General features: G+C 30.8%; 1 protein-coding gene across 1 annotated transcript; it reads left to right on the top strand.

Moving 5' to 3' along the window:
* The first annotated feature begins 10,726 nt into the window (after positions 1-10,726).
* LOC105791576 (ATPase GET3A) lies at positions 10,727-14,477 on the top strand. Its single transcript, XM_012619691.2, has 7 exons — positions 10,727-11,172; positions 11,505-11,629; positions 12,192-12,342; positions 12,616-12,726; positions 13,618-13,756; positions 13,864-13,979; positions 14,059-14,477. Exons 1-7 carry the CDS (start codon positions 10,912-10,914, stop codon positions 14,218-14,220), a joined length of 1,065 nt encoding a protein of 354 aa, XP_012475145.1. The 5' UTR covers positions 10,727-10,911; the 3' UTR covers positions 14,221-14,477.
* Positions 14,478-16,155: the final 1,678 nt, after the last annotated feature.

Raw genomic sequence — 16,155 nt, 5'->3', positions numbered from 1 at the left:
TTTAAAGCAATCATATGAGTGTATATCGAGGCATATATGAATCGAAAAATGCAGTTAACAGCATAATCAATATTAGGTCGTGTTAGAACAACATATTATAAAGCACCAGCAAGACTCCTATATTCAGTAGGATCAACAAGTAGACGTCCATCATGTTTAGATAAAGTGGAAGAACTAGCCATAGGGGTATGTACTGATTTGGCATTAGTCAAAGAGCACCGGTCAAGAAGGCTAAGGACATACTTACGCTGACATAGAATGAATTTTAAGAGAAAATGGACCAAAATCTGAAAATTGGGAAAACAAAATTGAAAGAGGAAAAATGTGAACAAAGATAATGGGAAAGAACGTGGAAACCAATTTTTGAGATTATTTTTCCTTTTTTTTTTAAAAATTCCACATTAAAGCAATTAAAATCTAATTAAAATAAATAAAGTTAAATTAATACAAGAAGAAACAAAATTAAAACAAAATTTTCTCTTTACTCATTCAGGATTCAAACACAGGACCAAGGCAAACTAACAACACACTCTACTACCAAACCAGTAGGCTCGTTCTGATACTAGAACGCTAAAATAAACTTAATTGTCCAACCTAACTATTGGTCCTAACTACCAACCTTAAAATTTTTAACCCCAAATTTTAGGGTGTTACACCCCGTGTTTAGTGTTCCGATAGACTATCTTGTGTTTAGTGTCCCAGAAGATTATCACGTGTTTAGTGCCCTAGCAGGCTATCTCGTATTTAGTGTCTCGTCGGACCAACTATGATGACATAACATCTTTCAGCTATGGTCTTACACAGTTTAACCCGTGTTTACCGTCCTAGCGACTACTAGGATGCCATAGCGTATTTCAACTATGGTCTTAGTTCTGTTTTCCATGATGCCATAGCGTCTCTCAACCATGGTCTTACTCATTTATATCATGATGCCATAACATCTTTCAGCTATGGTTTTACTCATATTTAATATGATACCATAGCATCTTTCAACATATAGCCCCGATCGGTCCCATAGCCTAGCCATGATATTTCTTGTTTACTCTTCCTATTGCACTCCTTTCATTCCTCCATTTCATTGTTCTTAACATTGATGCTTGAATAACGCAGTGTCCCCTCCGCAAGGCCTAGAGCTTCTTCATCACGGGTGCACACAACAGCATCGTATGACGATATCTAACAAAATCATCCCATTTCCCTTCCTAACTTTGCCTAAACCCGGTAATGATTCCTTTACATACATTAAATGCATTTCATGGATGCAATACCATAGAATCATAGCTAATTCATGCATATTGAACTAGAATGTTTGAAACCCATAAACTCATAAAACCTTACAACATACTTAGCCTTTTAGGGTTGAGTGCGGAAACTCACCTCGCTTCCTTATTCTCAACAGCTTTGTTTTGCCTAAATGCTAGGGTCTCCTTTATCTTGACAACTTAACATAACAACCATTTATTAGTTATTCTAAGGGTATTCAAACTTCGAAAACCCAAAATTCATTATTGTAGGAAGCATTTATGTAACACCCCTTACCCGTGTCCGACACCGGGACGGGATACGAGGCATTACTGGTCTTAAACACAGGCAACCATACAAAACTAGGCCATAAAATTTCATTCAATTTAAAACTATTTATACACATGCATACCGTCCCTTATAAGGGCTTGCGAGGCCCTAAACATACGTTAGAAGTGGTTCGAAACTAAACTGAAAACTTTGGAACACCAAAAAAATTTTCATGTTTTGGAGGGTCACACGCCGATGTGGCTCGGGACACGCTCGTGTCCTCAGCCCGTGTAACTCTCTGCTTATGACGTCATCAACAATTGAGGGTCCCACAACTCATCATGTATCATACAAACACAACTCAAATCACAAGACTTTGACATATAATTAATATATATATATATATATATATATATATGCTTACAACCAATTAGCCAATATAAGCCAAGTTACGTGGCTACAGATAAATCAAACCTTTAACCATTACAAGTCAAAACATTTGGCCAAAACATAATAACTCATACACAAAATGATTGAGTCCCTATACATGCCATAAACTTAAAATGCTTGAATATGTTGATACCGATCAATAGCTTGATAGTGTGATAGAATCTCTGACAATCTCCAACCCGAGCTAGTATCTGTGACAATATAGGAAAAAGAAAGAAAGGGGGTAAGCTATATAGCTTAGTAAGTTGGTATGTAAATAATAAGTAATCTGTTAACATGCTTTTACCAATCCTCACAATATGCTCTCAAGATAATACAATCATAATTGTACATAGTTCCACTATTTACTCATGTTCACATCAAGCTGTCTACTGGAGTCATAGTCACTAAATTATTTATATCTTGCGCTACGGAACTCCAAATTAACATCCGCTTAATTTTCCAAAAACTAGGATCACATATATTTTTGCCATAAAATTTTCAGAATTTTTAGTTTAGCCAATAAGTACAGTTAATTCTTCAAAATCGTCCCTATTCTGCTGTCTGACAGTTCTGACCTTTCTTCTCTAAAAATTAATTATCTCTTAGTACAGAATTCGGATGATGTTCTCATTTGTTTCTCTTAAAAATATACTCATTAATAATTTTAATCATATAAATTCTAACCCATAATTCTTTTTATACATTTTTTAATGATTTTCCAAAGTTAGAACAGGGGATTCCAAAATCATTCTGACATTAGAACAGGGATTCCAAAATCATTCTGACATTATCTCACAAAAATTCAAATATCTCATAATATGAGATTCTTTTGCTTATACCGTTTCTTCTATGTGAAACTAGACTCAATAAGCTTTAATTTCATGTCTTATTCAACCTCTAATGTGATTTCCACAATTTTTGGTGAGTTTTTTAAAGTTATACAACTGCTGCTGTCCAAAACTGTTTTATTACAAAATTTTACTCTTTCATGATTTCTTTATATTAACATTGATTTCGACAGACATAACACCAAAGCATATCCATAACTAGCCATTCCAATAGCTAATCATTATCATATATTCACATGCCATTCATTGGCCAATTTCACCTATACATCAACAACAAAGACTTAAACATATCATGTCTCAATTTAATTTGGCCTAAAAGCCTCACACATTCATCAATCGAATTTACCACATATTTATACCTCATAAGTATAGACCTATAATTATAAGGTCATTACAATATCATTCTCATAAGTATGACTTACTCATTTACATTCTTACCAATAAGTCCAATATACATCGAGTTCATTACTCATGAATTTTTTGTACATACCTGTATCCTTTCAACATGATCATACATTGTCTTTTCTTTGACATAATCTTTGGATTACCCGTTGAACCACTTGGAACACTAAGGGTACTTGGGAAAACTCGTACATAATGTATCGTACGAATGCCATGTCCTATACATGGTCTTACATGGAAATCTCGTATTGATGCCAATAGCCCAGCTATGGTCTTACACGAAATCTCAAATCGATGCCAATAGCCCAGACATGGTCTTACACGAAATCACACATCGGAAGTCCTAATATCATGGCATCAATATCCAATACATTTACTAAGGTTCATTCGGAGCTTTCGACTTCGTAATTAAATCAATTCATGCACGAAACCAGTCATCCAATGCTCAAATTAATTAGGCAATATACATCCATATACGAATCAAATTTGGCAATGTATATCTACATACAAATCAATTCGGCAATATATATCCATATACAAATCAAATTCAGCAATTTATAACCATATACAAATCAAATTCGACAATGTATATCTATAAACAATTCAAATTCGGCAATGTATATCTATATACAAATCAAATTCGGCAATGTATAAAACATATACATTTAAATTCAAAAACATTTATTTACTTATGAACTTACCTCGTATGGAAACGAACAGATCGGATCAACTACTCAACTTTCGATTTCCCTTGATCTAAATCCGATTTCTTTCTTTCTTGATCTATATGAATTCAAATTTAACTCACTTAATCACCTATTCATTCAATTTCATCCAAAAATACCCATTTGGATATTTTTTCACTTTAGCCCCTAAAGTTTCACATTTATTCAATTTAGTCTCTATTTCACAAATATACAAAATTCACACAATTCAATATAACCCAAGCTTAGCCAAATTACTATAGTGCCCTAACAGCCGAAAAATTTCATTATTTCACATTTCAACTACTCAATTTGCATATTTCACAATTTAATCCCTATTGGACATTTTTGTCAAAAATCACTTTACAAAACATATTAATCTATCAACAATTATTCATTTTCCATCATAAACATTCAAAAACATCAAGCTATCATCAATGGCAACTCACAAATTCATCAACCAATTCAAAAATTGGGGCATGGGCTAGCTAGAACATGAAGCAACGATCTCAAAAACATAGAAATAATTAAAAACGAGACAAAATATCTTACCGATCAAGCAAAATAAGCATGGTTGAACCCTAGCTATGGTTTCTCCAGGTTAGAATCAGTTGAAGTGTTTTTGTGAAGAAGATGGACATATAATTCTTATGTTATTTTATCATTATTAATTATTTTACCTTTATAACCTTATAAAATATTACTAATTTCAAAAATTCCAAGCCAACACATTCCACTATCACCATTTATGGTCTAATTACCATATAAGGACTTAAAATTTAATGTTGTATAGCTATTAGACACTTTTACCTTATAGAACACAACTTTTACGCTTTACGCGATTTAGTCCTTTTTACCGAATTAAGCATTCAAACAGTAAAATTTCTTTACGTAAATTTCACACATATATAATGACATGTTTTAAATACCAAAAATAATATTAAAATAATTTTCCTCGTCGGATTTTTTTGTCCCAAAACCACTGTTCCGACTAGTCTCAAAATCAGGTTGTTACAATTTAAGAGTTCTTACTGTAACTCTTCAATCCATAAGTACAAAGAGGTAATAAAACTTGCCAATTACTAAATTTCTCCACTTTTAGACTTCAAATTACACAACAATCGTCGCATGCAGAGCTTTCTTCAATTGAATTCTCTTTCTATCAGGGTAACTGGAGAAGATGATGCCACCGGAAGAAGAATGTATAAAATGTATTTTAAGAATCCTATCTTCATATGTGCCTACTTATTTATATACTCCTTTGGCGTGATTTCCACCGATTTCCACCACCGTACATTTTTAATCATTTTGTCTCCCACTATGGGACCAACTAGTTCCATCCTAACCGAACCAAAATTGGGATCTAACTGTTCATATTTTAGCCATTAAATTTTCTAATCTCCCACCAGAGCTCGACAATTTCCTAGCTCGTTCAATTAAATCTTAGTTTTCAAAATCCCGAGTCAATTTGGGTAATAAGATGTTACAATTTTCAAGTACCTGAACCTTTTTTGGGGTTATTATTATCAGTTATATCTTTGGCCTCTTCTTGGGCACTTACCTCCACAATATGAGCATCTTGAATATTTACTCCTTTCCTTTTACGAGAATTTTTATCTTTGGAACCGACTGGTCTTCCATGCTTTAGGCATGTATTATTTTCTTTTACACTAACAGTTTGCCTTATTGGGACATCAATTTGTATTTGAGCATTTTTAGTTGGTATGTGAGATTTTGTAATTCTCTTTAGGTAAGTAAATGAATCTGACAGTTTGTTTGTAAAATAAATTATCTACTGAACTTTTGGTTCACATTGAGTTTTACGAGGATCTTAGATAATGATAATTTATTCCAAGTATTTTATTCATACAACTTTTTATTCTCTCTCCCTAATGTTGGGAAAACTATCTCATAATAATTGACAACTTATGTCATAACTAAATCTCCAATTAATATCTCAAAGATATTTATTAACAGAAGGAGATTTATATTAATGTACATTCCCAACCTCCCATGAAGACTCACTTATCTTTGTGCGTTGTGGTGGAGCAATTGCAACATATACCGTACATTCGAAAATTCTAAGATGGGAAATATTTAGCTATTGACCAAAAGTCAATTGTAATGAGGAGTATTTATTATAACTTGTTGGCCTAATGCGCAAAGTGTTTCTACATGCAAAATAGCATATCCCCAAGCTGTAACATGGAGTTTTGTTCTCATAAGTAATGACCTAGCTATTAGTTGGAGGTGTTCGATAAATTGTTTTGTGTGTGAACATAAGACACAAGATTTTCAATTTTTTTATCCCAATTGACATACAATAATAATTGAAAACTTGGGATGTACACTCACCAACATTAGCAAAATGAATTGCCTTAATTGCATGATTTGAAATTAATTATTTAAACAAACTATCTCGCAAACAATATGTTGCAAGTTGATATCACATATGTGATTATTTTGTAGATGTATCTACCAAAATTATATAATACTAAAACCATCCACATGGTGGATGGATGGACCCATATTCATTTTAGAAACGCAAAACATTAAATCTCAACTTTAGCTAGTGAGTTTCTAATAATCAAATTTCATTGAGAACAAACAACACATGAGAATTTTTTTAAATTAATGAATCTTCTAGTTCTTTAATGAAAATCCATATGAATTTTTGATTAATTTTTGCATCATATATGATCTGGGATGGCTTAATCGGTCATGTCAAATAGTAAAAGTATGTGGTACTTCTACAAACTTCGGTTTGTAGTAACATGTGTCTCAATTTTACTAATATATGTATAATATAAACTTTATGAAAAAACAGTAGTCTTTCCAAAACATATTTCTTTTCACATTCAATATATATATATAGAGATATTCAATATTTTTTTCTCATTTATAGTCTCGATATGATATCCATTTTAGCGAATATCTATAAAGCTAAATTTATTTGAGACTTAGATAAAAACAATGCATCATCTATAATATATTTTACCTTTGAAATAATATTATCATAGCTCATCTGGAGCCTTTTATTGCATTGGTATTTACCTAATATGATATTAAATGAGAATAATCTTTTACCTTTAAAGATAGAATATGTTGTAGTAAAATCTACGTGACATATGTCTTTATTTTTGGGTTTAAGAAAAGAACACAAAAAAATTCATATTTTCTTTAAAAGACAATATTTTTAAGAAATATTGCAAATGGTCATAGGAAAATATATAAAATTATTTCTTATGAGGGAAATTAAAACATACAAATGAGTTATATCATTAAGGCCTTTAGAATCAACATCCTTGCATGCATGGTTAGCTTTAGCATCATAATAAAACTTTCATTTTTTTTCAAAAATTATCCTCCATTTCATCATTTTGGGATAAATAAATTTGACTTAATATTGTTTCCTTTCTTATTTTTTAATGGATTCTTTGATAAAATTTTACTAGGTGCTTAAATGTACGACAAGTACGTGATTAATGCATTTTCATACCACATCGGTTGCATGAATTTTCAATAACCTTCAAATATTTTGAGCACAATTTTCTTATTTTTCATTATTATTCTTTTCTAGTGGTTAGAAGTACCACTATTATAACCACCATGATAATAGTTATTAATACATCTCCAACCACATCCTCAATTACAACGACAAATAGAATGAGTAAACAATTTTAAAGATATTATTCCCATTACTGCAAATAAAACAAAGATGGAGGTATAGAAACCCATAAAGAAATTGTCAGGTGCAAATGCTTGAAAGAAAAATGCTTTGTGAGGTTTGATAATCTGTATACAAGTGAGCATGTACTAACCTTGCTAGCCCGTAAAATTTAGTGATTATAACTAGATTAAATGCATTAAAAATATATTATATTTTATCAATGCATAATGATAAATAATTAACCAGATTTACTGGATCAAGTTGAAATGATTGTGGTAACTTCCAATATAAATGAACAAATTAAAGAAAAAAAACTATGAACAGTAATAACAGTAAAAGAGGTAATAGTCAACCATCAAGAATTTCAAGAGCTGCTTATAGAAAATGTCAAATCAAGCACATTTTAAATAAAATTGGGAACTTAATGCACATGTCAACTCAAAATGCTTGATAGATTACATATATAATGTAATTGCAAATCTGTACCCATTATGCATCAACATGAAATCTCAAACTACCACATGGCCCATATATAATAAACCAAGCAACAATGTAACATAAATAAATAAAATAATATCAAATTTTATGCAAATTATCTAGGTCAAGAAGACAAGATATAAATTAAAACAAATTGAAATAATTGAAATTTCTTTCAGTAACCTTTAAAAAATTAGTATAGAAGTATGATGAACAAATTAAAACAATGATGAAAATACGCATTCCGTATATAGTTCAATGGGAGCTTTATGGGCAAATTATATGTGGTCGAAATAACGTGAACTTCAGTATGAACTTATAAATGTTCATGTTGATAACATATTATAAAACTAAAAGAAATATAAAATGAACAAGTGAGAAGAATAGAAGATGAAAGGATGATTCAACTTTCACATTGGCCTACAATAAGCTTGTACATGCCTTTTATTTATAGGGCTTCAAAAACCATAAGTTACAAAGCATTATGGATCAACATTAAAGTACCTTATAAATGGTTTAAGGGTTACAAGATAATGAATTTAGAGATTATGGATATTTATTTTTAGGGGTTATAATAGGATGAAATTAAGGGTTACGGACATCCATTATATCAAATGACTTATAACAATTTTTATATACTTCCTAAAGTAATTTATGAATTGCTTAAACTTCAACTAGTTAAGTTTTACTAATATTACTGTAATAAAAATTGTGAATATTATGCGCTTGTGTATATTCAAACCCTCACAATAATAATAATGATGTCAATGAGTTTGTAGTTAGTCAGAAATTTAAAAACTAATATTTTTAACATAATTTAAAATTTAATTCATAGACCATGTATAAGAGCTAAACATTGTGGGTCTTTTTTGGTAAATAAAACCGCACTAGGCAATTACAATAACAAGCATAGAATCAACAATCCATAATATGTTTTTGAACTAAACCCCTCACAGTTTGAGGAGGTTCGAAAAACACCTAAATACTTGTGAATCTTATAGTAGTATGCTTAGCCATAAAGCTTGCAACTTCATTGTGAAGTCTAGAAATATGATGGATCCAATTCCTTTATATCAACTTGTGAATGGTCTGTAGTTCCATAATATGACTATTAATAGATTTATCAGCTAAAATTAATTCCATTAACAGAGCATTATCAGACTCAAGTTCAACCTGTCGATAACCTTTGTCCCAAGCTAGTCGAAGTCCTTCTAACATAGACCTTGCTTCAATCCTGAATACTTCATCTTTGCCTAATGTCATCGAATAACCACAAAACTAATTACCATTAGCATCTCTTATGACTATTCCAATCGCAGCCGAATAAGAGCTAAGCGAGACTACACCATTTGTATTAAGTTTAACCCATCCACTTTCCGGAGCTGCCCATTTAAAGTTTTTTAGGATTAAAGAAAAACAATTGTAAATTATTTTGTTCAGATAGTGACATATTGTAATTAAATTACGGTGCAGAAAGATTGTATTAAATATTAATTTAAATCAACTTAAAAATATTAATTTTAAATTAATAGAAGAAATAAAATAAAATTGATTTTTTCACTAAAGGGAATTAACAAAGTTTTATCTTCGCTTAATATCTTTTTTGATTCATGTACTATAGTTAAATTATTACTTTGGTAGTTGTACTGATTTTTATTAGTTTGGCCCTTATACTTTATTTTTTGTATTAATTTAGCTTTTATATTTTCATTTTGTTATCTCATTACTAATCTCAATTTTTCGTTAAAAAATTCAAACTAACTAATGATACGTTGCCACACGTAAAAAAAATAAAATTTCACTTAAAGTTTTTAAAATATAACAAATCTAAAAAGATCATAAATAAATAAATCTCAAAATTCAAAAATTTATAATAAAAAAACTAGAAAAAATCATAATCTACTTTTTGAAAATTATAAGTATGCACAACTCCAGGGCAAAATACCAAAAAAAGCCCTATTTTTAAAAAATTTACCGAAATAAGCCCGGTATTTTATTATTTACCGGAATGGGCCATTTTCCTCGAAATCGCGTCCACGTCAGAGCGAAATGATAAAAATTTGAGTTAATTCTTTTAAAATTATAAATATATAAGCTATTAAAATAATGAAATTGTATTTTTAACTATTATAAAAATTACAATTTAATTTCGGCCTCCTCTAAAAAAAAATTCTAACTTCGCCCTTGATTTATTTGCGATTGATATTATTATAGCTATAAAGAAGATTTGTATTTAAACATGTTTAAGTAGATTTGGTTAGGCATTTTATAGAAAAAGAATTTTTGTATAATGCATTTTAAAAATAATATATATCATTAATAGAGATTTATAATGAATTTCAATAAATAAAATGTCTAATTATACTTCCATTTCCTGTACTCTTTGGATTTTTAAATTTATTATCTCTACTTTTGAATTTACTCCTTTTACTTATTTGATTTGATTGTTAATTATTTTTAAAATTTAATTATATATTATCAATTGAAATTTAATTTTCAATTGAAACTTTGAATATTAAAATATTACACATTTGTGTAAGTTATTAATAATGTTACCGGTTGAATTTCAATTATTAAAGTAAAGACACTAAAATTTAAAGGTCCTAAGAGTATAGGGACTATAGGTTAAATTAACCTAAATAAAATAAATCTCTATTCAATTAGATTTTTCATACGCCGCTTGGACACAAATCGAGTCCTACGACGAACTTTAGACGAGTTGGATTTGTGCTTTGTTTTGAAAACACGAAACCAAGAAAAGAAAAGCCTCCGACAAATATAAACTTCGATTTCCTTCCTAGATTTTCTGGGTGCTTCAAATTCTTTTCCGAGAAAAGAAGGAGAAGCGAAGTGTGTTAGAAAAAAAATGGCAGAGAATCATGAATTACCAGAGGCAACTATCCAGAACATACTGGACCAAGATAGCTTGAAATGGGTTTTCGTTGGTGGCAAAGGAGGTGTTGGTAAAACCACTTGTAGCTCGATTCTTTCCATCCTTCTGGCTCGGGTCCGATCCTCTGTCTTGATTATATCCACCGATCCTGCTCATAATCTCAGCGATGCTTTCCAACAACGATTCACTAAGACTCCCACTTTGGTCAATGGCTTCAACAATTTATATGCCATGGTACCCTTCTTATTTAGTTTTTCTTTCTGGCTATTCGTGGATTTGCTTTCCCTTTTTCCTTTTCTGAGATTTACTCTTTTTCTTTTCTTTTTTTTTTGTAAATTCGGGGTTTTGAGATTTGTCCTGTTTTGAGTTTGATTGCAAATACCTAGTCCGTAAATTCTCCAATTTTAACTTCTTTCACTTGAAACGAAGTATGATTTTTCATTGTAACCTGGTAATCGATTCACCCTGCTTAATGCTTGGCTTCTGTGTTGGTAAAACTTCATAATTTGATTTTTCCGATTTTTGTCACTATTTTGTCCCTTGTTTACTATTAATGATCATAATAGGAAGTGGATCCTACTGTGGAAAACGAAGATGTGAATGGACTTGAAGGAATGGATAGTTTATTTTCTGACTTGGCAAATGCAATTCCAGGAATTGATGAGGCAATGAGCTTTGCTGAGATGCTTAAGTAAGACATCTTCTCCTTCTGTTTGATGCTTTGATTGTGAGATAAATCATTGAGATGCATTAGCTGTTTATTGCTTCTTTTGGGGTTTTTTTTATATTGATATTTTTTTCAAACAAGGTAATGGTTGCCATGGATGTTTTATTAAAAGGCTTTCAACTTTCTCTCTCAGTGTGTTCTTAATTAGCCAGTCTCAAAAAGGGCATTCAGTACGACATTTCTTGTTTAGGAAATATTACTGATCAGCAGTGCTTATTGAACGCATTCTCTAGGTTTTAGCTTTGAAAGTTATAATTCTTTTATTCAAGTGTGACCTAAATAAAATAGAGTGGTCAAATCGAGGACTTTGCTTGTTTTGTACTGTTTATATCCTCATTTCCACCGGTTGATGGTAGTAGGATTTATTTGAAAATTACCCCTTCTTTCCCCAAATATTTTAGATTAATTATGATGGTTTCTTTCTTTTTAAACTTTTTTTTTTGCATGCACTTTGTTGCCTTCTGCCGGTGTTTTTTTCATCTGCCTTTTGATCTTTTGTTGTCTGAATTTAATCCTTTTCCTGCAGATTGGTACAAACAATGGATTATTCTTGCATCGTATTCGACACTGCACCAACTGGACATACTCTTCGGCTTTTACAGTTTCCTTCTACATTAGAGAAGGGGCTTGCAAAAATGATGTCATTAAAAAGCAAATTTGGTGGCTTATTGAGTCAGGTATAATAAAATTTTATATTATCCTTTAGCAGCATTTCTAGAAAAAAAAAACTACTAATCTTTCCTGAATATCTTATTTCTAGTGATCAGTTCATTCAATACTTTCTCCCGAGTTCGTCTTCTATATCATTGTAAAGTTTGTATGGCATTGGGATATCACATTCACTCTTTTCGTAGCTCACTTGTCAATGCACAACTGTTACCGATCGCTACTATTTCCTGTTTGGCTTTCTTTAGGTTGTAGCTCATAAAGTCTGAAACTCATTATGGCAGATGACCCGTCTTTTCGGGATGGATGATGAATTCGGGGAGGATGCAATTTTGGGGAGGCTTGAAGGCATGAAAGATGTGATCGAACAAGTTAATAAGCAGTTCAAAGACCCGGTAAATTCCCATTATCTAATACTTTCCTATTAAATTTTCTGTTCTATTTTTTGATCGGCCGGTATATGATGAAACTGGAAAATTGACAACAATCTGCCTGCAAGCCACCAGAGGCAGTGCTTGCACTAAGCTCTCGGACTTTCTATCTTAGCATATTAAGAACTTTCTAAAGGGATGAATCAATATCACACACAAACTTTAGTTTAATGTTCAATTTTATACTTGAAATTCTGATTCGATTCAATTTTCACAAATTACTAACATAGTTTTGACAGAACTCGATTTTACGTATATATCATGCATACACAAACAATTATATTTATCCAACATTAAAATAAATGGATGTATTTAATTTCAAAACGTGTACAATTGAATAGAATTGAAATTTCATATGTACAATTGAAACCAAAATCAAAGTTTCATGTAGATAATTGCACTATATGAAAGTTCATGTATAGCATTACATATTGGATCGAAGTTCATGTATAAATTTGAGATTTATCCCCTTTATAAACAACATAGTTGGTTGCCGTGCTTTCTGACTAATGAAGTAGAGTAATCTAGCATATACTAAATTTGGCCATCATGATATACTTGGAGAGGAGGAAAGCCGTGGCTATACGTGGAGATATATGCTCGATACAGTTCTCTTACTTGGTTCTCACTTTTCATCGTGAAGTTACCGAAATACCTCTTAAACATACAAATATTAGAACTTGTGAAGTGTGTTGGGAAGCAAATTCTTTTTTCTCTTAACTTTCATTTTCCATTTCTGGTTTCTTGAAGTTTTGCAACTTCGAAGGACCTCTACTTTCTGGGTTTTATTCTATCTCAATCGAAGTTTCTCGAGGTGCTCATGCTTTTGGTATAATACACTTTCCTTTTTGGCAGGACATGACAACCTTTGTCTGCGTTTGCATTCCAGAGTTCCTCTCTCTATACGAAACAGAGAGACTGGTGCAGGAACTTGCCAAGTTTGAGATAGATACACACAATATCATCATCAACCAAGTAATTTTCGATGATGAAGGTACGCTTTTACTTGCATACTATATCTCTCATTTTCCCTTTCTCCGCCATTACAGTTATTGCTTAAATAAAAAGCTTACCATCAATTGGCCTGTGTTTTAATTGAAGATGTCGAGTCCAAGTTATTAAAAGCGAGAATGAAGATGCAACAAAAGTACATTGACCAGTTTTACATGTTATACGATGACTTTAACATCACGAAGCTGCCGCTGCTCCCACAAGAGGTGAGTTCCAGTATACTGTGTGACCATTTTAGTTTGTAAATATACAATCAAATTGTCAATTTGTATGGGTTTATAACAGGTTACTGGGGTTGAAGCTCTGAAATCATTTTCACGTCATTTTCTTTCACCATATCAACCCTTGTGTAAAAGAGGAACGGTTGAAGATCTTGAGCGAAGAATATCGATGTTAAAGGTACAGATATCAGAAGCTGAAGCAGAACTTGAGAAACTCCGAAAATGAGATGGAAAGGTCTGAATGGTGTTCTGTATGACTTCGTATGGTCTTTTCAGTTTGCCGATTCGCTCGGCATCGCATGATATCATGTGACATTGTCGATTGAAACAGAATTTAGCATTCTATTTGTGTTGCTGAATAATGTTGACATAAGCATAATTTAATTTTAGAGAAAAGAAATTCTTTAAACATTGCATTTTCACCATTGACATGTACTAGATGTTGCCATTATATTAGTGTTATGAAAGGATTTTCTTAAACTATATTTTTTCTTTCGACTGGCTAGCTTTACTATGGTTTTCAGCATGGACTATTTGGGTTTTCCTAATAATAAAAAAACCCTCATAATTTTGATATTTAGAGGATAATCTTTTAAATTAAGTTTTCATCCATTCCAATTATATAAAATATTATTTAATTACCTAAACTATTACCATTTAGTAATGTATTATATAATTATACAATTAATTCAATTACATAAAACATTATTCTATTATACAAATTCTTACATTTTTAATTTTTAATTACGTAAATTATTATAATATTTTTAATTATACAAAATATTATATAAGTATAGAAAGCACTTAATTTTACGAATTATTATAAATCTTCTAATCTTTTACATAATATTAATTATACAGCATTAAAAATGAGAAGGGTTTAATCAATATTTTAAAGGGTTAATTACATTAGATGCCATTAAACTCTGATTAATTTAAATTTTATCACCGAATATTTTAAACTTATAAAGATGCCACTAATATTATCACATTGTTATAAAATGCCACTTAATCGTTTACTGTCATTATTTGATAACATGGCAAATGTGCCACATGTTTAATTTTTTTTAATATTAAAATGTTTATTTTCTTTTTATTTCTTTATTTATTTTCTTTTTTTCTTTTTCTTTTCCTCTCTTCCCCCTTTCTTCTTCTTCATTTCATCTTATTTCCCTTCCCAACAAACCCTAGCAGCCACTGATTGATTCCCCGGGTATTGAACTCGTTGGTGGATCTCCCAGGGTTACTCCTTAATTCAAATAAGCCCAATCCCAGCCCTAACCCTTAATCCCATGATTACAACTGCTTTACTCTGGAATTTAGCCTTTACAAACACATTCAAAGCTAAGTCATGACAAAAAATAGTAAATGAAATAGAAATTAAAGAGTCAAACTTAAAATATGTGTATATATTACTTGGGAAATGCATTCACGAAATCCTATATAGAAGTGCTCATGGGCTAGGTTGATCAGGTTCAAGTTGGGTTTAAGTATAATATTAAAATACTTTATGCTTGCCCTAAACTTAGCTCGGTTTGAAATATGAGCTTAAAATTTTGTTCAAGTCCACCCATATTTATAAAAGACAAACTCAAATTCATTTTAGTACACCCATATTATTTTTAAATTTTTAGATTCTTTTAATTTAATATTTAACAACTTTATATTTTTATTTATTAAAAGTTTATTATTTTAATGAGTTTATTTCAATTTATTTGTTTTGGGAAAAACATTTTCATCATTTTCGGACGTTTGGTTGAGGAAAATAAGTTAAATCAAGCAAAACATTAAGAAAGAAAATTATATGGGGTAATAATTAAGAAAGAAAAGTGTTAAATTATGATTGGTTGAATATTTTATTATTTTATAAGATATTTTATTATTTAATTAATAAATTAAATAAGATATTTGTATGGAAAAATAAAAAAATTCATACTTCCAATGCCACTTATATATACATGAAAGGGAATTTTATTTCTTTACAATTTGGTCCCTTACCATGAAATTCTACTTTTCTTTCAAATTTCTTTCAAATTTCTTTTTCCACCCAAAAGGAAAGTGAAGTAGAGATACTAGAGAGTTAGAATATTATCTTGAAAGAAAGAAATTGAAAGTGGAAGTGGAAAAGTTGTGGAAAAAGTGAAGAGATTAAAGAGACAAG

This window comes from Gossypium raimondii, chromosome 8 (assembly GCF_025698545.1).
Source record: "Gossypium raimondii isolate GPD5lz chromosome 8, ASM2569854v1, whole genome shotgun sequence".
Classification (NCBI taxonomy): Eukaryota; Viridiplantae; Streptophyta; class Magnoliopsida; order Malvales; family Malvaceae; genus Gossypium; species Gossypium raimondii.
Note: the sequence above shows the minus strand (reverse complement) of the source record. Positions and strands in the feature narration are given on the sequence as shown.